General features: G+C 46.8%; 1 protein-coding gene across 3 annotated transcripts in view; it reads left to right on the forward strand.

Annotated features, from left to right (window-relative positions):
• The first annotated feature begins 5,313 nt into the window (after positions 1–5,313).
• TRABD2B (TraB domain containing 2B) overlaps positions 5,314–20,313 on the forward strand; it is a 293,609-nt gene continuing 278,609 nt past the window's right edge. For all 3 annotated transcript variants that reach the window (XM_065673393.1, XM_065673395.1, XM_065673396.1), the window contains exons 1-2: positions 5,314–5,529; positions 5,919–6,479. In XM_065673393.1, coding sequence (XP_065529465.1) covers positions 5,422–5,529; positions 5,919–6,479 — 669 coding nt within the window. In that variant the 5' untranslated portion in view covers positions 5,314–5,421. The remainder of the gene's footprint in view (positions 5,530–5,918; positions 6,480–20,313) is intronic.

The following is a 20,313-nucleotide window of genomic DNA, read 5'->3' on the forward strand; positions in this document are numbered from 1 at the left end:
TACATAAACACACACACAGATACACACACCTTCCTAGGTGTGTGCATATGCAGTATTATATACATACACAAACATAGACTAAACTTTATACAGAAGGAGAATGCATTCCAGAGCCTGACACTGGGAAAGGTTTTCTTCAGCGTATTTACACGCTTAGTCTCAGGCAGGATGTGGTCTGTCATTGCAGAGGCCACAGCACAAGGTGAGACTTTGCAAAATGTAATACAAGCTATTAATGCTGGTTGGTCTGCAAAATTCATACCTAGTCCTTAGAAGGGAGGATGTTGGGATTGAGAGGGGATTTTCTTCAAGAACTAGATTGGTTGTTGCTGGAATGCTGAGACAAAAGACACTGAATTGGACACAGGAGGACAAAAAGGCAAGGAAAAAGAAGACTGACTACAGTGACTACATTGTATTGGTTTCAACACACAGGAAAGAAAGATGTGAAATGTTAAAACTGTTGTGATAACTCAGCAGTTCCAGTGTGACAGCCTTAAGTAGTAGAGGCTTGCTCTTCTGAAAACTGCATGTTTCAAATCATGAATTGCACGACTGAACAGTGATGTTTTATGTGAATACAACTGCTAACATCAAAACCAATCTTCTGCAAGAAAAACTTGTATTTGTTAGACACAGCACAAGTGTCATGGCAAATAACAAGTCATGGCATGATAGCTAGCAGTGCAACTGCTTTAGGTTTATTGCTTCTCAAGCCCAGGACAGCCCCAGATAATGCCACCTGTGCATAAGCGAGCAGAGAAATCTAATTAGGATCCTTAATTAGACCTGAGCAACACTGAAATTAGACCTGAGCAACATTGAAATTAACCCTGCTCAGAGTGAAGGTGGTGGAGTGGAGACTTCATGAAGTCCCTTCCAAACTAAATTATTCTATGATCTGTAGCACACAAGCAGATTAAATCTCATCCAGCATCTCTAGCAAGAGCAGTAGACACCTTCTGCTTCATTCACGGAAAAGGGAAAAGCTGAGGTTTGACATAGGACTGCTTTTGGGTGAGTTGGTGGGTCAGCCAGAGTTCCTCGTTACAGGAAAGGCTTGAGAAATGCAGGGACTGAAATCCACTGGGTGCTTTGAAATTCTTCAAAAGAAAGCACACCATTGCAGAGACAGGGAAACATTGATACAGCACAGGCCAACAGTACAGCATTTTTTCCTGCGAGGAAGGTGAGAGGAAAAGAAGAGACAAAAGGGTAGTTAGCCCTGTTAGGAGCCTGTGCTGCTGAAAAAGTTATGCTTCCCTGCATGCAAATACTGATCCCTCACAAGCAGTTTCCTCTTAGATCTAATAATCTCCTTTACCTGTGGAAATGCACTGTAATTACAAGTTCCAATGCCAGCTTCTCATTAACAAAGAAATCTGCCCTCTATTCCACGGGGTTTTGTTTTGCCTGATTAAAGATATTGTTAAAGCTTCCACAAATATTTTTTGTACCCACATGGACTCCTTATTGAGTCTGGCTGTCTTCACTGCCTGTCTTAGGACAACTTACTTAAGTTGTTGCCTTACCGCACCCCTGAAGTGGCTGCCTTTAAGTGGTTGGTGAAATGACTTGTATTTATTTAGTAAAGCACTTTGAAGATGATACATGACATAAATACCAGCTAACACTGTTGTGCTTCCAAAAAAACAATACAGCTTTTGTAAGATTAGAAGCCTATTCCCCCATTAGATTTATTGAAATTTATTAAAACAAAATAATGTAACATTCCCTTTGCAGTTTATCCCTCTTATCTCTTCACGGTTTTTAATAGTAAGTATTCCCATCTGATTACAGCTAATCACATTATTACACTGCTTTTACAGCCTTGGGGTTTATTACAAAGCTTCTCTGTTACTCCAGATCAGCACAAAACAGTAGCAGGTAGGGAGCAATATACATTTTCCAAAGATCAGAACTATTATTTAATGTTTTTGTAAATATTTACTTTAGAAGCAGGCTAAATGTTACTTAAGATTTGGTCTAAACTGCTCTGTTTAAAGGAAAAAAAATCACTGGGACATATGGAACTCATCTGAAGGAGAAAAAAGAAGTTACAATTACACAAAAGAATTAATTTCCCTTGCTGTTACCAAAGAGATGTCTTCATAAAAGCTTGTGGCATGCTTTTGTATCTTAGGTGGAACATTGTGATACAGATCATGCGGTTTGTGGTCTCCTCTTCCTACTGCCTGAAGCTCTGGCTGCAGTTTCCCCAACCTGACTATCCCACCAGATCGGTACACACCCGCACCAAGCTCCCACTGGGATTTCTGTTCCTGTTCTGCTCTTTTTTCTTTCCCCCTTCTTCTTCTTAGTCATCTTACCCACAAGCGGCATAAATCAAGGCGAGGCTGTGTTTTCACAGCTAGGCAGTTCTTGCAACATCAGGGCTGAGTTCAGGGAAACGGCTGGAAAACTTGCTATACCCACACACACACCTGCCTTTTGGCTAATGGAAGACGCGCACAGTGCCAAAGGTGTTTGTTTATTCTTGCCCTGGGTGCTTTGATATGTATGCCATCGATGAGGGTAATCACCCTACCTCACAACACAGCACCAATGAGTGAATAGGGCCTCACATCTCCTTATAGACCTCCCAGGTGTCTTCTCCATGAGATGAGATGTTGGGTCACGTCACTGGAGATGTATCTACCAGCTTTCTAACAAGGCCCTTCCGTTCTTTTACTACTTTGGAAGAGATTTGGGAATGAGCTAGAAAAAGGGTGGACCGAGTCAAAGCCACTAAGCCAGGCAAGCACAGCCATGTCACTTTTGAAGTGGCACTTGCTGAACACAAGGATGCAGTTTAGTCCAGCTGTGAACAAATGCAGCAGACCTCCATGCTACAGTGACAAGACAGTTTTCAGGCGTGTAGTTTTTATACGGCTTGTGGCAGCTTAAGGAAAAACAACAGGATATTTGGCGTGAGTGGAATCAGCCCTTGTGGAATCACATCTGCTGGGACATGGACTGCACAGCCCTTCCTGCTCTGGACTTCATTTCAGGTGAGAGCACCGCCACTTATGGTGACCATCCAGCACCCTGCACGCCTGTGGAGGCACGCTGGGGAGAAAGGTGGGGCTGCTCGAGCGAGAGATGGCGTGGGCACATGCAGCCAGGCCCTGCCCTCCCGTCCTTGCAGGGCTGTGTCATCACACTGGCAATGCTGGGGAGGCAAGTTGAGAGGCATCAGTGCCATGTACCCCAAAGGCAGATGGGGTGGGGAAGGCATGCACCTGCCTGCTGCCACCCTGCATCCCAACAGCACTGAGCCATGGGTGACTCTGGGAAACAGCACGGCCTGACTTGGCACAGCCATGACTCGGTGTCTCACTGGACCATCCTGTGCTGCAGTGATGGGACACCCTGTGGGCTAATAAACCTTCTGCTTCTTTCTGTCCCTCTGTGACATTTCCTTATCTGAACCTTAGCCCTCAGAGCAGACCCAGAAAATTGGGTATTTCTTTGCAAAAACTAGAAATACCATGAGGAAAAATAATCCCCTGCTCCTTTGCATTAGTTTTACCTGGCTGGAAGATCTGGGAGAAGAGAGAAGAGGATGAAGGTCTTCACTTAGAAAGGAGGCAGTGGTCCTGACACTGTGGTTAGGAGAACACTCTCCTGCCAGGAACAGAGTCCATAGGCTGCACAGAGGTTCAGAAGTCCCTTCAGTAGCCTGCATAGCTACATTTGCTTGTCCGTAACCACAGCAAGTTGTGTTCCTCTCAGTCTCACAGGGCCGTCGGGAAGCCACATTTATAGCCAGCTAGGCCTGAGCCTGCCACCATGCTTGGCAAAACCCCTGGAGACAGCAAGGACCCTGGCTTATTATAGCAATTAGTGTATTTCACCAATCAAGCATTGGCAATTCTGATTCTTCTCAATACAGTGACGAGCTTCCCAATTTCGGAAAGGGTTCACAAGCATATGGGTGGTGGGAAGATCAGGATCCAGATCTGCCTGGCCATGTGCACTGCATACAGCAGGTTAGGTGCTGGAGATACACCGGGCCACCAACACCACAGAGCTGTCCTGCAGTGAGAAAGGACTATGTGCAGCATCCCAGCCCCTGCTCCTGCCCTGAATGGATCCACGGGCAGGAGGAGCTCCTGCAAAGTGGCTATGACGGGCATTGCCAGCCTGTCCCCTGCTCTGAAACCTTACAGCTTTAACAGAGAGGGACACTTGGGAGGATGCTTGAGTTGCAGCTGCTGGAAGAGAGCGCCTGCTGCAGCAACCACCCAAGAAAGCTCCAGGGATCCTGAGTGTGTCCCATCAGCAAGAGCCAGCTCCTCTCTTGTTGGAGGAGGGTGCTTCCTTCTAAGGCTTTTTGGTTCCAGTGGAAGCTGGAGAGCTAACAACACGAGCAGCACAGGTTTGAAAACACACGGAAAGGCGCTTCCTTCCTCCCCGCTGTGAGGCTGAGGAGGCAGGGGACCCCGCTGCTGCGGCCATGCCCGTGAGGCCGTCGGAGGCAGAGGGCACAGCACCCACGTCCTTGACCTGCCCTCCACTCCGGCGCTCCGCGGCCGCCCCCGGTGTCAGAGGGGCCAGGGGCAGGCGGTGCTGTGAGGACATGTCTCCTCACGCCTGGGAGCCGAGCGGGGTCAGAGCAGCCGGCGGAGGGCTGAGGAACCCCCGTCCGCGGCCGGCCCGCGACAGGCCGCGGCTGAGCGCCGCTGCCAACGTCCTGCGCGCGCGGGAACGCTCCGCTTTCAGCGTTTAACGCGAGGGAAGCGGCGCGCAGGTGCCGCGCGGGCCGCCGGGCACGCCGCCACCTCCCCTCAACCGCGGCCCCTGCGCCGCGGCGCCATCGCCCCCTGGCGGCAGCCCCCGGCGGGAGGCGCGGGCGGGCCGGGGCGGCTGCGCCAAAGTTTGCTCCGGCGCGGAGCCCGGCCCTCCCGGGGCGGCGGAGCGGGGGTGCTGCGCCTGCAGATAAAGCACGAAGGAGACAAAAGCCCTCACTTTAACTTTTTACTCTGAGGGAATCCTTCCCCCTCCGGCCTCCCCCCGTAAAGCGGCGGGGCGGGGAAGGGCGCTTCTCCGGTCTGCACACCCGAAGCATGGCGGAGGCTGGCGATGAGAACCGTCCTCCCCGCAGCATCCAGCGCCTCTGACAAGCGCGGAGCCAGAGGGGGTGGGGGTGGGAAAGGGCGGGAGGGGGGAGACTATGGGAGGGAGGGAGGGGGTGGCCAGTCCTTCCCCCTGCACTTGTCAGATGCAGATGGGACTGGCAAAGTTTGTTTGAATAAAAAAAAAGAAAAAAGCCAGAAAAAAGGAAAAAAAAAAAAAAGGGAAAAAAAAAAAAAAAGGGGGAAGAGCAGGAGGAGGGGGAGGGAAAAAAAAAAAAAAAGATCCTAGAAATCCAAAAAGGCTCATCTGGGAAGGAGAGAGAGGAGAGCGAGAGGAAGCGGGATGCAACTCAACCTGACGCTGATCTGCTTCGTCTTCGGGGGGTTCCTGCCCGACGCCGCGGCCCGGCGGGAGCAGATGGACACGGGGCAGTGCGACCTGCCCCGCTCGGTGAGCCGGGCCGGGGCCGCGCCCGCTCGGGGATGCGCGGCTGGCCGCGGCGCTGCGCGGGACCCGCCGCGGTGCGCGGGGAAGGGAGGGGGGCAAACGGGACGAGGCGCGGGACGGGCCCCCCAGCCCCAGCTCCGTGCGTGGCCCCGCAGGTGTGGCGCTGCCCCGCGTGTCCCCCGGCGGCGAGCGTGGGGGGGGGAGCCCTGCCCTGCGAGCGGGACCGCGCCGGGGGGATGCGGGTGGGCGCCCGTGGGGAGAGCGGGGTCACGGCGGGACGCGGCCCCTCGGGGCTTCGCTCGCTCCGTGCCAAGACGGGGCTTGTGCAGGGAGATGGTGGGGGGAGCGTGACCAGCGTGGGCCACTGAGCAGCCCCTCTGTCCTCCCCACAGCAAGGAGAGCTCAACTCCTTCCTCTGGACCATCCGCCGTGACCCCCCCGCCTATCTCTTCGGCACCATTCACGTGCCCTACACGCGCGTGTGGGACTTCATCCCTGACAACTCCAAGGCCGCTTTCCACGCCAGCTCCAGCGTCTACTTTGAGCTGGACCTCACCGACCCCTACACCATCTCGGGGCTGGCCAGCTGCCAGATGCTGCCCCATGGGGAGAACCTGCAGGACGTGCTGCCCCGGGAGCTGTACCGCCGCCTCAAACGCCACCTGGACTACATCAAGCTGATGCTGCCCCACTGGATGACCCCGGACCAGCGGGGCAAAGGGCTCTATGCTGACTACCTCTTCAACGCCATCGCCGGCAACTGGGAGCGCAAGAGGCCTGTCTGGGTGATGCTCATGGTGAACTCCTTGACGGAGACAGACATCCGCTCCCGAGGGGTACCGGTGCTCGATCTCTACCTTGCCCAGGAGGCTGAGAGGATGAAGAAGACAACGGGAGCAGTGGAGAGGGTGGAGGAGCAGTGTCACCCGCTGAACGGGCTCAACTTCTCCCAGGTAAGGAGGCTCCTGGGCCTCATGGCTTATTACAGGAGTTGGGGGTCATTCCCCTTGTGTTTCGGTTGGTTTATGGGGGTGAACCCCAAGACTGTTGAAGTGGGGTGGATTGCTCGTGGGCTTCAGCAGCCTTTTCATTGGGCTGCCCATTCCTTGTTGCGCCGATCCATGCTGCCTGTGAAAAACCCTGTGATGTGAGTTGTCAGTGCTGAGTGTTCATCATTTGTATTATTTATTTGGGAAGCAGATGGCCAGGCTATGAATGTGTGTGTCTATTGGCTTGCCATTTGTGAGGGAAACTCCCATGTTGCCCGTCCTGACCCGGAGCTGGGCAAAAAGTGCTTTTTCTTGTTTGTTTGTTTTCAAGTAAAGCAGCTCAGTGGTACTTGCCAGGAAGAGGATGAAGCATGAACAATGAAAGAAGAAATTTCAACATTGTTCAAATAGATTTAAGTACGTGCAAACTGTCGGTTGTCTCTTTAGTAGTCACCTCAGGTCAAAACAAACTGACTCATGTTGCCCTCATGTCCTGGGCTAAATTAAGTGTGCAGTCTGCATGGGTTTTCTTTTTCATTTTAGAACAGGTAGAGTTCAGCAGAAAGGAAAGGATGTAGATTAAGAAACTAAAGTTATTGGTGTAACTGGACTCCAGAATTCTTTCAGCGGATTTAGCTTTAAACAACCAAATACTAAGCCATGCGATCTATTTCATTTCAGTGGATTAATCAGGAACACAGTCACAGCTATTGACTTTGCTTTGTGAAACTGTTTATATGAAATCAGATTTACTAGAAATTCAGGAAATGAATGTGTGTGGAAGAAAACAAATAATCCAGGGAAATTTAAGATGGTGTCAGTTACTGCTATGATATTTCGTTTTTAACCTGCTTTTCGTCATTAGTTTTGGATCAGCCTATTTCCAGCTGTATCTTACTGTTGCAGTTTGAGCACAAAAATTCTTGGTGATGTGGGAATAAGGATTAAAGGGCAGATCTTTGGTGTGATTAAAACGTCCTTGGAGTGCCTGCACCCCCTTCTCCCCTGAAGTCTAGTGGGAACTCTTTTAAGGGGAAAAAAGTCTGGCTTTCACTAACGTTTGGTTCATCCGATATTGCAACTAGAAGTCTAACTCTGCATACAGCCTTCAGAGGAGAAGATTGGTTGCATATGCTTTTGGAGGGATTTTCTTGTTTATCAACACAAATAATTAAAAGAAAGCCCCTCAGGACCTTTGCATTAATTAACACACAAGCAAAACAAGGAATTCGTTTTCCCCTGTTCTGTTTGAAAGGTTTAAGTGCCTGTCCTCTCTGTTGAGCCCCTTCTTTAAGGTGAGGTAAAAATAATTACCCATAGCAGACATCCAATAGCATTTGGTTGTATTAGGTCAAGAATGGCAGTCAGAATCAGGCACATGAAAGCACTTGGTTAAAAACGTACCACTTGGAAGCCTTTTAAATGTGAATCATATTACATTTTCTTATGAGAGGGGAAGAGTGTGAGTGACAGAGAAAGGCAAAGGGACAGAGTACAAAACTCACTGCTGCTCTTGTCCTAATCTGGTTTTCTCTCATTTTCCAACTTTTAAACAAAGCTTTCCCTCTAGTTTTGCTACAGTAATAACCCAAAAAAGAACAGCAAAGTCATTACTGCTATTGGCAAGTAAAGGACAATCATTTAGGCAGATCATTTGTGCTGATTAAAAAACATGCATTGCATTTTAATTATTTCAGAGAATTGACATTGCTGCTAAAATGGATGGATGTTCAGGAAGATTTTTCCTAGATTGAAGCTTTTTCTGGGAACAAGGCCATCAGAACAACATGAGGCAAAATTAAACAAAACAAACCAGATATTTTCTTGTTTCCTCTAGATTTCATGCATCCTGACACCTGGCTCCTTGTTTAACAATAGTAATTTGTAATGTTATCACACCGTCTGGCAGTCCCACTGCTTGGTGTATTACTGTGCTAATTTAGTGGAGTGGATTACTATTGCTAGGTTTTGCCTCCCAATTTCGGGTCTTGGAGCCTTCCTTAAGCAACACATAATTAAAACACGCTAAAATGGAAATCAGAAATGGATCGGCTTTTGTCTTGCAGGGTGTTTGCACAGTTTGAGGGGAACATCTGTGATAAATTACAGTCCCAAATCTGCTAAGGGCATCAGCAGTTTTTACCTGTTTTCAGCATTACTGTTACGGGAATAGTGCGCATAATTTCTGCATTCGGAATTCAGGTTTTAAAACTGCGCCTTGCTGAATCATGTCAATGCTTTTGTTTCCCACGTCCCCAAAGTCCAGTGTTTTTGCCCTAAGCAAAAAGAATTAAAAAAGCTTTTTTTTTCTTCCTTTTTTTTTTTGCTTCTTCCCCTCAAAGGCAGCTTTGTGCTACTGCAAATATTTAATCTGACTACACCAAATCTGTTAATCTGATACCATGAGGAGAAGGAAATCTAGGAGTGGTCCCGGTGTGGTGCTTGGTTTTGATCTGCTCTGAAAGAAAGCGGATACACTTGCATTTTTGACCAGGAACGATCTTTGAAACTGTTCTGAGCGTGGCTTTGAAATGTTGATTGTCTTAGCTGGATAAAAAGATTAAGGTGGCTCATATAATTAGCTGCTTCCTGGAGAGCCAGCTCTTGCAGGTAGAGCAGGGCGCATTGTTTTCTATTGTAAACCCACTAACTTTGTAGTTTGATGCTCCGCTCCCCCTGAAATCCCTGCTCAGTGTTTCAAGCTGCTCTCCCAAACTGGCACCACTCTGATTGTCCTGTTTTCCCGCTAACCAGCTGCTTTCCTGCATGGTTTGTGGAGGGAGCATCCTTATTCTCCCTGGGACTCCAGCAGCTGCTGGTCACACATGGTCCAGGCCCCGGGTGTTGTATATCTGGTGGCAACGTGTCTGAATGGCAGCAAAAGGCTGGGCTGGCAGCCTGGGGACAAGGGAATTCAGATGAGGTTTGGGTCAGGTTGAAATTTCACCACTTTGCGGTGTACAGAGTTTCAGGGTTTCACTGAGATGGGACAGAAAGAGCTGAGAGGCATGCAGAGAGGAGGAAGCAGGCAGCTCTGCTGCCTGACAGTGCAGATGTTTGTGAACAGAGTGGCCAGGAAAGTGCAAGATGAAGTGGTCCAGAACTGAGAAGAGCTGGTGAGGGGTGGGGGGCATTCAGGGCTTCGCTCAATGGGATATTGGCAGAGTCATTGCAGCCATGACAGGCAGCGAGGACTTGTCCATGTGTCCTCTGGGGCCTGCTTGGGAGAGGGTTAAGTTTTCCCTTCTCTTTGGGACCCTTGGGTCTGTGGTGGAAGGCTCTCCCCAGACAGACATATACTGTCACTAGAGTGTGAAGGATGGTGATGGTGACTCCTACTGCTGCTCAGGTCTGTCTGTGTCCACCCTGATGGCCCAGGGCTGTGGTGAGACCCCCACTCAGCCCCAGGTAGCACTGTGTCACCATGAAAAGCCTGTATGATCAGCAAGGGGAAGGCCTTACACCTCTGCCCAAACCCCTCTGCCCTGGGGAGGTGGACGGTGGCCCTCACTTGTGTTTGAGCCTGTTTCTCAGTGGGATCCTCACACTGACACAGTGTTGATACCCCTTTCTCCAAGTTAGAAATCAAATCCCTCTCCTAGCCCATCCAAGCTGGTTCTCTTCAGGGAGAATCTGCATCCAGCTCATGCCAGATGCCCTGAATCCCAAGGTTTGTGAGGGGAATTTTGTGTCAGGACCGACTTCACCTCATCCTGTTGGTGGGGGATCCATCAGGCTGGAGGGGAGCCAGCGGCACCCCCTTTCCTCTCCCTCCGCTGGCCAGGGCTTGCGAAGCCCTGACTCCGGTCTTCTCCGTCCTGTATCATTTCCAACTGCAGGGGGAGATGTTAAATATCAAACCGGTGTTGATTGGATCAGAGAACAGCCTCAAAGAAAGAAACCTTAGACCGTGCCAGATTAAACTTCACACTTCACCATTCTTCCCCTTTCATTTCTCTGCCGCCTCATTCTCTGCACAAATAAACCTCGTCTCTGTGCTTTCTACCAATGAGACAGCATTCAAGGGACAGGAATGACTTTGTTAACAAAATCAGTCTTCATTTCCCAGGTCCTGCTGTTCCATCAAACCCTGGGACATGGCAGCTTTGATTACTCTAGTGATAGGATTAGAGGGGGAACAAGTGCTGGTTAATAAAAGGCCGATGGGTGGTCCATCATGTTTGGTCACTGACAGATCTGCAGTCTTGAAGCTGGACGGACCTTCAGTGGCAAAACAGCATGATACAGTAATACATAGACAGGGCCGTGGCCTAGACTTGCTATTCCATCTCCTCTGTCCCCTTGAAAAACTAAATATATGTGTGATCACAGAGATGGGGTTCTCAGAGCTGAGCAGGGGCCAATGTAACTGACATCAAGGGAAATTTAACTGATTGTACTAATGAAAGATGCAGGCTTAAAGTTTTCTGGCCCAGACTAAAGGGCTCACTTTCAGAGCTGGTTGACTTTTGACAGTCTGTGTAGTTTATTCAAGGGGATATTGATTTTTTTTTCATGTATTACTTTTTTATCTTTTTTAAGAAAAGTGTTTTTTTTTTGCCTAATAGAAGGAGCACTTTTTGCTTTCGGAACAAATTCAGGCTTCAGGAAAGGCCAAGAATCATCAAAAATAGCTTGCTGTCATCTGTTTTGGTTGCTGAATATTGTTGAAAGTCATGTTGTTAAAGGGTTTGACTATCCACAGTTACAGCGCACACAGTTTTCAGCTTGCTGGCTTTAATTCAACTATCACCCCCTTCACCCCCCCACACCTCAGGGTGAAAAAATTCCCCCAGTAAAATTAAACCTGAGGTAGAAATTCATACAGCAGAAATAGAAATCTTTCCATGTAACTCCCTTTGAATACTGGTGGAGCTGCTTTATGTCTTTACCAGGGAACTGCTGAGGGTGAAACTATGCAGGTATTAAAACTACAGTAGTCACAGTAACACCTGAAAGGATCAGCAGCTGACGCCTTATAGCTGTAGCTAACTGTATGTGTTGGCTCTTCACAGCCAGTTACTGTGTGCTTCTTCACCACAGCCCCCTTGAAAGGCCCACATTTGATGCCTGTTAAGAAGAGGGCCAGTCAGTTACTGATGGCTCGAGGGGCAGCTGGCAATTCATCTATTGTATTTATTGTGTATATAACTGCATGAAGTGTTTGTAGAACAGGCTAGATGTGAGCCCTTCCTTTCTCTCTGATCCTTCACACCTCCCTTGGTTAGATCCAAGCCCAAGGCAGGTGTAACCTGCCTCCCAGGAGCAGACCTGAAGAGGATTCTGTTGGTTGATCTGTTCGCAAAATTTAGGGAGGAATTGCATCTTTGTAAGGTGGACTTTGAAAGGAGAAGAAACCCGGAAAACAGTGTGAGCCCCTACTGCATTTGAGGCAGCTGAAGGTTATCAGTGTGTAGAAGTAAAACAGCAGGATTGTGCCATTATTTCTGTGTGTGTGGTGAGGGATGAGGTCAGAGTGTCATCTCTTTGGCTCCGCAATGCCTGGTCCCAGCAGTAGGGAGCCCTGGTACCACTGCAGTGTGAGAGGCGTGGGGAGCATCCAGGAATGCGCTTTGCTCTCTGTAGAGATGCAGCTCTTGAGCAATGCTTTGGGGAAGGGGATCAGAAGAGGGGCAGATGACCCAAATCCATCAATTCATCCCCGTACTTCGGCAGTAATGCTGCTTTCAGATCACTGTGGGATATCCCCTGGAGCATTTTGCCACCTCTGAGCTGCTCACCCAGTAAGTGCAAAATGCTCCCCTCTCCAGTACATGGTATTTCCACAGTGATGAATTTCTCTCTGTTTGTTGTCTGCTGTCAGTATGTGATGCTGTTGCGACAGCAGTCAGGATCCTGCCCCAGGCCCAGAGTGCTTTGCTTATAAACAGGACGAACCATTGACCTTAAAAACCTCAACTTCAAGTATAGTGCAAGCTACAGTCCTCAGGAAGTCTTTAACAGCCTCCCCTCAGTTCCCTAGCGAGTAGCAATCCACATTATGAAGCCAGCCCACATCATTCAGGTTAGTCAGAGGTTCCTGTATTGAAAAGGCCAGAAATGATCTTAAGCCAGGGCACTCATTGCCCTTGCACTCCTGTGGAGATAGAGATCTGTGGCAGGGCTCCTGGCAAAACGTATTTGGGAACTTCAGAGGGACGTACTCTAAAATAACAGGTTTCTCCTGTGCTACGCTTGACACTGCAAACCCTTATTAATCTCTTCACTGTCATTAGGAGTTGATGAGACAGGCAAAAGGCAGAAGACATCACAGAATTACTGCTTGAGCCATGTGAAATTGGTGTGATTTCCTTCATCTTCTGGTCCTGTTAGAGGGGTTCCCTACATGCTTGGGTCAGGGACTGGCAAATGACTTCCCAGAGCACGGTGTTTAGGATAGCACAGAAATGGACTTTTTCAGCAACGACCAGTGTTTGAGGGACTTCATTGTTTTAACTTCAAAGAGTCAGCATTAAAGAGCCCTGTTTTGCAGAGAAACATATCTGCCTGGTATCCACACGCCTTCCCAAATCCTTTTTTCAGGCTCACAAGCAATTCAGGTCCTAGATGCTACTAGACTTAAAATCTGCAGAAAGTACCATGGGCTGATGACAAAACTTCAGTATCTTTCTGAACCTCTCAAATTATTTATAGGTTGCAGTAAAAGACATTTTTCTGAGCATTGCAACAGTTTGTGAACCTGATACTCTTTCTGTAACCCGTAAAGCGTTATGGTTTCCAGCGTGCTTGAGACACCAGAAGTTCAACTGGTGCCTGCAGAGCTTAAAACTGCAGATACCGGTGTGTGTACTTTATATCTTGGTTCTTGGACTGGGATTGGAGCAGAGCTGTACTCTCTGCGGAGTGGGAACAGGCATGAAGCTAAACAGCATGGCTGGTTGTGTCTGTCACAACAGCTAGTAATCGTAGAATCATAGAAGCATAGAACAACCAGGTTGGAAAAGCCCTTTAAGCTCATCCAGTCCAACTGTTCCCCATCACTGCCAAGGCCACCACTGCCCCCTGGCCCTGAGACCTCGTCTCCATGGTGTGTGAACACTTGCAGGGCCGGTGCCTGCAGCCCTGCCCTGGGCAGCCTGTTCCAATGCCTGAGCACCCTCTGGGGCAGGAATTGCTCCTCAGCTCCATCTAAACCTGCCCTGGGGCAGCTTGAGGCCGGTTCCTCTTGTCCCATTGCTTGTTCCTTGGGAGCAGAGCCCAGCCCCTCCTGGCTCCATCCTCCTGTCAGGCACTTGTAGGGAGCCATCAGGTCCCCCTGAGCCTTGTCTTCTCCAGACTGACCCCCCCAGGTCTCTCAGCTGTTCCTCATCACACTTGTGCTCCATTGCCCTTCTCTGGCCCTGCTCCAGCACCTCAGTGTCTCTGTCGTAGTGAGGGGCCCAGAGCTGTAATGATGGTGTCTTATTCATCTCCATGGATTTGCTTTTTCTGGTGTTCTAGAGAACAGCATAGCTGCCTTGTGTTACTGTTTATTGTATCTAGTCATTTAAATGCACAGAGAATTCGAAGGGACGTGGCTAATACCTGTGTCAGAAGCTTGAGCAGGAATTAGCACAGCTGACTGCTGCTTTTATCACTAGTTACTCCAACAGCAGGCCTTAGCATTTGGGTTTCCAATTTTTAGAGCTTCTGCTGCAAGTCATTTCAGGTCTTCTAGCACAATATAAATGAAAGTTGCTAAAACCTGTAAATTAAAGCCATGTGTTCAGCATTTTGGGATGGATGTTGTATGACTTGAGGAGGCTCATTAGCAAAAGTATTTTTAGTTTGAATGAGATCAAAGGCCCTAGGTTTTCCATTCTGAGGGTCATTTAACAGAGGCTTAGACACCCCATTTCTCATGGTACATAGACTCCCATAGGTCAGTTATGCCTGAAGAAATCATCATCCCTGAGATACTGTAATTAGATTTATTATCAGTGGACCACTGCTGATCACCTCATCCAGGCACTGCAACAATACTGAGGGTTGAAATCTTGCAGATGTCAAAAGGGAGCTTTATTACTGATTTCCTCAAAATCCCATGGCATGGGATTGCAGCCCATGCCAGTGGGTAGTGATGTTAGATGTGAAAGACCATCGGTATGAATCAAAACCTGTGTGTTGTACTCATTCCAGAGTGTTCCTTGAAGCCAGGGATAACACTGAACCATTCCCAGAAACTCCTATTGGCAAATAGAGAAAAGACTGTAAAAAAGAAAGTGTTTTGATTTCTTCTTTTCCTAGGCTCGGTTAATGTGAAAGTTACAAAACCTTTCAGATGAATTCCAGTGCAGAGGCTCTTCGTGCTTGGGTATCCCTGCAAAATCACAGCAATCTTTCAGATGGGCATGGAGGAAAGCAAGCAATTCATTCATAGCCAACATGGTAGCTGTAACAACACAACTAAGGGGATAACACTTAATGCTTTAAGTTTTCCTCAAATTGCAGCAAACTTGCTTCTTTTAACTCTTGTATTGAGGCAGCTGTTGGGAGATATCCCCAGTACATAAAACAGAGAAGAAGCCGCCTTCACAGGGCAAATCAATACTCATCGGGCTCCCTTCGTGAGCCAAGGAACGAGAAAAAGGATACAAATCTAGAAGTTATTTTGAAACCTCTTTCCATTTTAATAAAAGTCAATTTATGAGGAACACAGGGAAAATATTTCTTTAAAGTAGGTGATTCTATGTCTTGAAAGTATCCCCTCAGTATTTTAGAGACTGTATTAAATCCAAGGTCTCCATTAGGCTGCCTCAGTTTTGTTAACAATCACGATGAAGACTGATTATTCTCTGTACACTTTCTGCCACTGCACAAATTTTGCTTTCCTTTGATTTCTCGCAGGTTTTCCTATTACAGGTGACAGCATAATAGTGATGGGGAATATTTATTTTAATGTGAGACAAAATGCTCACAGTTTAGGAGTTTGCAGTCAGCAGAAGGGGAGAGTGAGTCGAGAAACATGCCCCACTTTGTGAAGGTCTTTGTATTTCTGGCATGTGATTGATTTACAGTTTCAGAAACGATCATCGAGATTAATGTTATTCCAGCAGTGAACTGTGATGGGACATGTCCCAGAGTGTCCCATTGTTTCTAAAGCGCTGGAAAAATCGTCATATCATCATCATGCTGTTAAATACAAAAGAGCTAAGCCTTACACCATGTGAAGAGCTCGTCCTGACATACTAAGAGCTAAGGATGCTAACTTGTAGTTTCCTTTCAAGCTAAGGTAATTCTTTAGTTTTGGGATATCAGGGGACTGGAGCACCTCCCGTATGAAGACAGGCTGAGGAAGTTGGGGCTGTTCAGCCTGGAGAAGAGAAGGCTGCGTGGAGACCTCAGAACAGCCTTCCAGTACCTGAAGGGGGCCTATAGGGATGCTGGGGAGGGACTCTTTGTCAGGGACTGTAGTGACAGGACAAGGGGTAACGGGTTAAAACTTAAACAGGGGAAGTTTAAATTGGATATAAGGAGGAAATTCTTTCCTGTTAGGGTGATGAGACACTGGAATGGGTTGCCCAGGGAGGTTGTGAGTGCTCCATCCCTGGCGGTGTTCAAGGCCAGGTTGGATGAAGCCTTGTGTGGGATGGTTTAGTGTGAGGTGTCCCTGTCCTTGGCAGGGGGGTTGGAACTGGATGATCTTAAGGTCCTTTGCAACCCTGACTATTCTATGATTCTATGATATCACAGGAACAAGAGAGGCACAAGTATGTTAAACAGCCTCCAAATGATTGGTTTTATAAAAGTTAATTGTACAGAAAGCCCTTCTTTTTCATGATGACTCTCTTTCCTGATTAATATGGGGAAAAAACTCATTATTTCCTTGCCAAAGAAGATAACTCACTGAGACATAGGCTCAAACAAAGTCAAGTTTCTAGTAGCAAGTTATTGCTGAAACTATTCTGGTATTGGCTGACCTTCAAACAGCTGGGATGCTCTGTTGGTAGACAGTTACAAGCAAACTGAAGTTCAGTTCCTTCAGCCTTTCTCTTTTCCATTTGCAGAATGCCAGGTTATACCATCTTGAAATAATCCAGGTGTCTTGGTGGTGAGATGAAGTTCAGTGGGTCAAGGCAGCAGGCATTCATAGGCATGAAACACTATTGGACTTTATGGATTGGCTTGTCCACTCTATGCAGACTTGCACTGACTGGCTTTTTACCCAGCTAATTGTGTGAGGCCAGGGAGGGTTTTCTTTATTAACTCAAGTGGCTTGGCTGTGAAGTGAGGCATACTGTACACTATATAATTCAAGCTCACTTTCAAAGGCATTTTTGTTGAAGCTGGGTATCCAGAGAACCTTTTAACATGTAGTCATCTGAAACACGCTCTAGAAACTTCGTAATTTAAGGTCTGCATTTACACTGGTTCATGTTCCAGTAATGGAATAGTGCTTGCTTTAAAAAAATACTCTATTTATATCTTAATGTATAAAGGTGTGTTTTTTTCTGAGAAAGAAGCTGACTGCTTTGAGCACTTGCTGTGTGTAAACTATGTCTGGATAAGCTTGCAAGGGACATACTGTGCGGAGACTTCAGCAAATTATGGCTCTGAAGTGGAAAGAAGAGTGTAGTCAGTGTGCTTGGTGTACATTCTCAAACCTGAATGTATTAGTTGTTGAGAATCACTCGTAGTAGTACCCTTTTGTGTCTCGAGAAGTACAAAGAGCTGTAATCTCTCAAAAGGTGTCATATTTTAGCGTATTTTGGATGAATTTTGTCATTACTGACAAAGAGATCCCAGAGGAAGATATCCCTAGGAATGCAAAACACAATTACCAAAACCCACACAAGATCCCTTATCATGCTCTCTCTAAAGCTGTTGCAGATTCATTTGAATTATACTGGAAAGATTTATCTCTTATTAATGGAGCACTCTTCATTTTTTAAAATGGAGTTGTTGTGCAACACATCAAGTAACAATGTCATAACACATCGTAAATCAGTTTATTCACTGAAGGATTCTAGATGAGTTAATCTAACATCCTGGACACAGTTCATGAGCAGTTAATTTTAGCAGTTCCCTTTGATATATATCAGTTAAGGCAAAGCAACTTCAGCCATTACAGAGTCAAAACTGGTTAACGGCAAAGCAAGTACAGACAAAGATTGTTCAGAGATAAAGGCTTTGGCAGATCATTCAAGGGATCTTTGCTTTATATAGAACAATTGTAGCTCTAATACCAGCAGTGCAGACACTCTGGGACAAAGAGAAAACACACACACACACACCCCAAACCACAGAAGAAAACCACACACACCACTTGGTACTTGGATCTAACAAGAAAGTCAAGCTAAAGTTCACCAACCCTGACGTAGTTACCCTACAGTTCCATGGTAGGCAATGGGATGGGAAGAAACACCCCCAAAAAAGCACTGTTGGGAGAAACTGAGAACGTTTGATTTGAAACACAAAGTCATCCGGCAGCCTGCCAAGTGCCATTTATCTCAAGGTCATACAACATAAATAGCCCCAAGGGTTAGCTCTAAAGCAGGGGAGCAGAAGGTAGCTAAACAAAAATAGGGGAACAGATTCCTCTCTCTCCCCTGTGGATGTTCAGCATGCTACTGACAAGGTTTCAAGGCCTGGCACTCCTAATGGGTCTGCTATATTAAGGGTAGTAAAACACACCAAGAGCAGGAAGCACAGCTGAACATTGCACCATAGAATGGACTACAGTTTGAGGCCAAGCCACTAAGCTGTCACGTGCAAGAATTAGTCAGAGAGACTATTCAAATACGAAAAGTCAGCCATAAAAATTTTCCTTTTGGAAGCTGAAGTCTGAAAAGATTGATCCCTGTTTTATATATCTATATATCTATATATCTATATATATATATATGTTATATTATAGGGACGGCCAATGTTTGATTGGGTGGTCGCATGTGTTTTCCCGTTCTTCCAACATGCCAAAGCATCAGAGCTTTCTTACATTTTTTAAGAGAATAACAAGCTCAGCAGCTGTCATGTTCAGCAGTCCATCATCCCTATCAGTCAGGGAAGGAAAGGGTGTGTTTTGCTGAGATCACTTAAACCTGAGTACAGCTTTGAAGATACCAATGGGAGAATCCCAAAAGACTTGGCACCCATTCTTCCATTCTCTTGGCTAAAGCTCAGTGGAGTTCCTGTTAAATTAAACAAGTATGCAGTTCTTGAACACAAAAGTGTATCTCTGTGGTCCGTGAAGCTGGGCAAAGTATCCTTCCCACTGGTTTAAGAAGAAAGGAGTTTCATGTAGACAAATAATCCATTAAAAGAATTAGGAAGAAAAAAAGTCAATGTTCTTCTAATTTATTTGTGATTTCGATAGGCTTAAAAAGCAGACTGAGTGGAATTGCTTGTAGTTTCATGTTGAATTCTTGATGCCATTAAAAAGTGAACTAAACTCACCAAGTCAGTGGAGACTTTGAAATTGAAAGTGTTTTGATTCAGGTTTCCCTTTCCTGGTTCAGCCAGCACTGCTGGAGATCAATATACAGAGTCCTGTACATACAGTCATAGTCATTGAATGGTTTGGGTTGGAAAGCACCTTAAGATCATGCAGTTCCAACCTCCCTGCCTTGGGCAGGAACACCTTCCACTAGACCAGGTTGCTCAGAGCCCTATCCAAACTGGCCTTGAACACTGCCAGGGATGGGGCAGCCACAACTTCATTGACCAATGTGTCCCAATGCCTCTTACATCTCTGTGGTCTGAGCACCAGTCCTTCTGAACAGAAGGGAAGCCGGGCATCTGGAAAAGGAAGCCTGATCTTTAATATATGCATATAGGACAATTTTGTGTCTGTAGGCCTTACATAACACATTAGAAACTGAGGTGTGATTCCAGAAGCTGAAATAGCCCAAATATACAATCATAGAATAGTAAGGGTTGGAAAGGACCTTAAGATCATCCAGTTCTGACCCCCTGCCATGGGCAGGGACACCTCAAACTGGACCATGTCACCCAAGGCTCTGTCCAGCCCGGCCTTGAACACTGCCAGGGATGGAATATTCACAGCTTCCTTGGACAGCCCATTCCAGTGCCTCACCACCTTCACAGTAAAGAACTTCTTCCTTATATCTAACCTAAATGTCCCCTGTTTAAGTTTGAACCCGTTACCCCTTGTCCTACCACTACAGTCTGTACCCATCTGTAAATTTCTCTTACCTCTTTCAACTTATTTAATTCTCTTAGACAAAGAAGTATTTATATGTGAAGGGACTACAGCCAATGAGATGGTGGTGAGAAGGGAACATCTACAGAAGTCTAGGCTGATTGCAAACTGCAGAACCTACAGTTCTTCAGGCAAGGGATTATGAGACACATCTTCATCCCTTGCTGAATAGAGGAGCTCCACCCATCTTTGCACTCTGTTTTAGTCCCTAGTGAAACTGATTTGCTCAATCCCAGATGATCTTTAAAAATGGCAAAGAGCATAGACTTACATCATTAGCAATGACCCAAAGTCTTTTGTGTTGCAACAGCTTTTGTTGAGGGATTATCGTGTTGAAAATCCACTCATTTTGGCGCAGGCTGGAGAACTCAGCACTTCCACTTTGCATGTCCTGCCATCATTCAACAGTCAGACCCTGTTGCTAGACATCGCAGTAGGGCAGCCAGTTGGCTTCTCCCAACCTCCTTAGGTTTCCAGATGTCATAACAAAATGAGAGCGAGAGACTTAGCCATCTTCCATGTGTTTACACTGGAGCTGCTAGGCACAGACCAAGCCACAACACTGCACAGCTTTTCAAAAAGGACTTAATAGGCCTCTCTGTAAACAGATCTAAATATTTGCTCCAGTGACATTTATCG

The sequence above is a fragment of the Lathamus discolor genome, chromosome 3, assembly GCF_037157495.1.
Source record: "Lathamus discolor isolate bLatDis1 chromosome 3, bLatDis1.hap1, whole genome shotgun sequence".
Classification (NCBI taxonomy): Eukaryota; Metazoa; Chordata; class Aves; order Psittaciformes; family Psittacidae; genus Lathamus; species Lathamus discolor.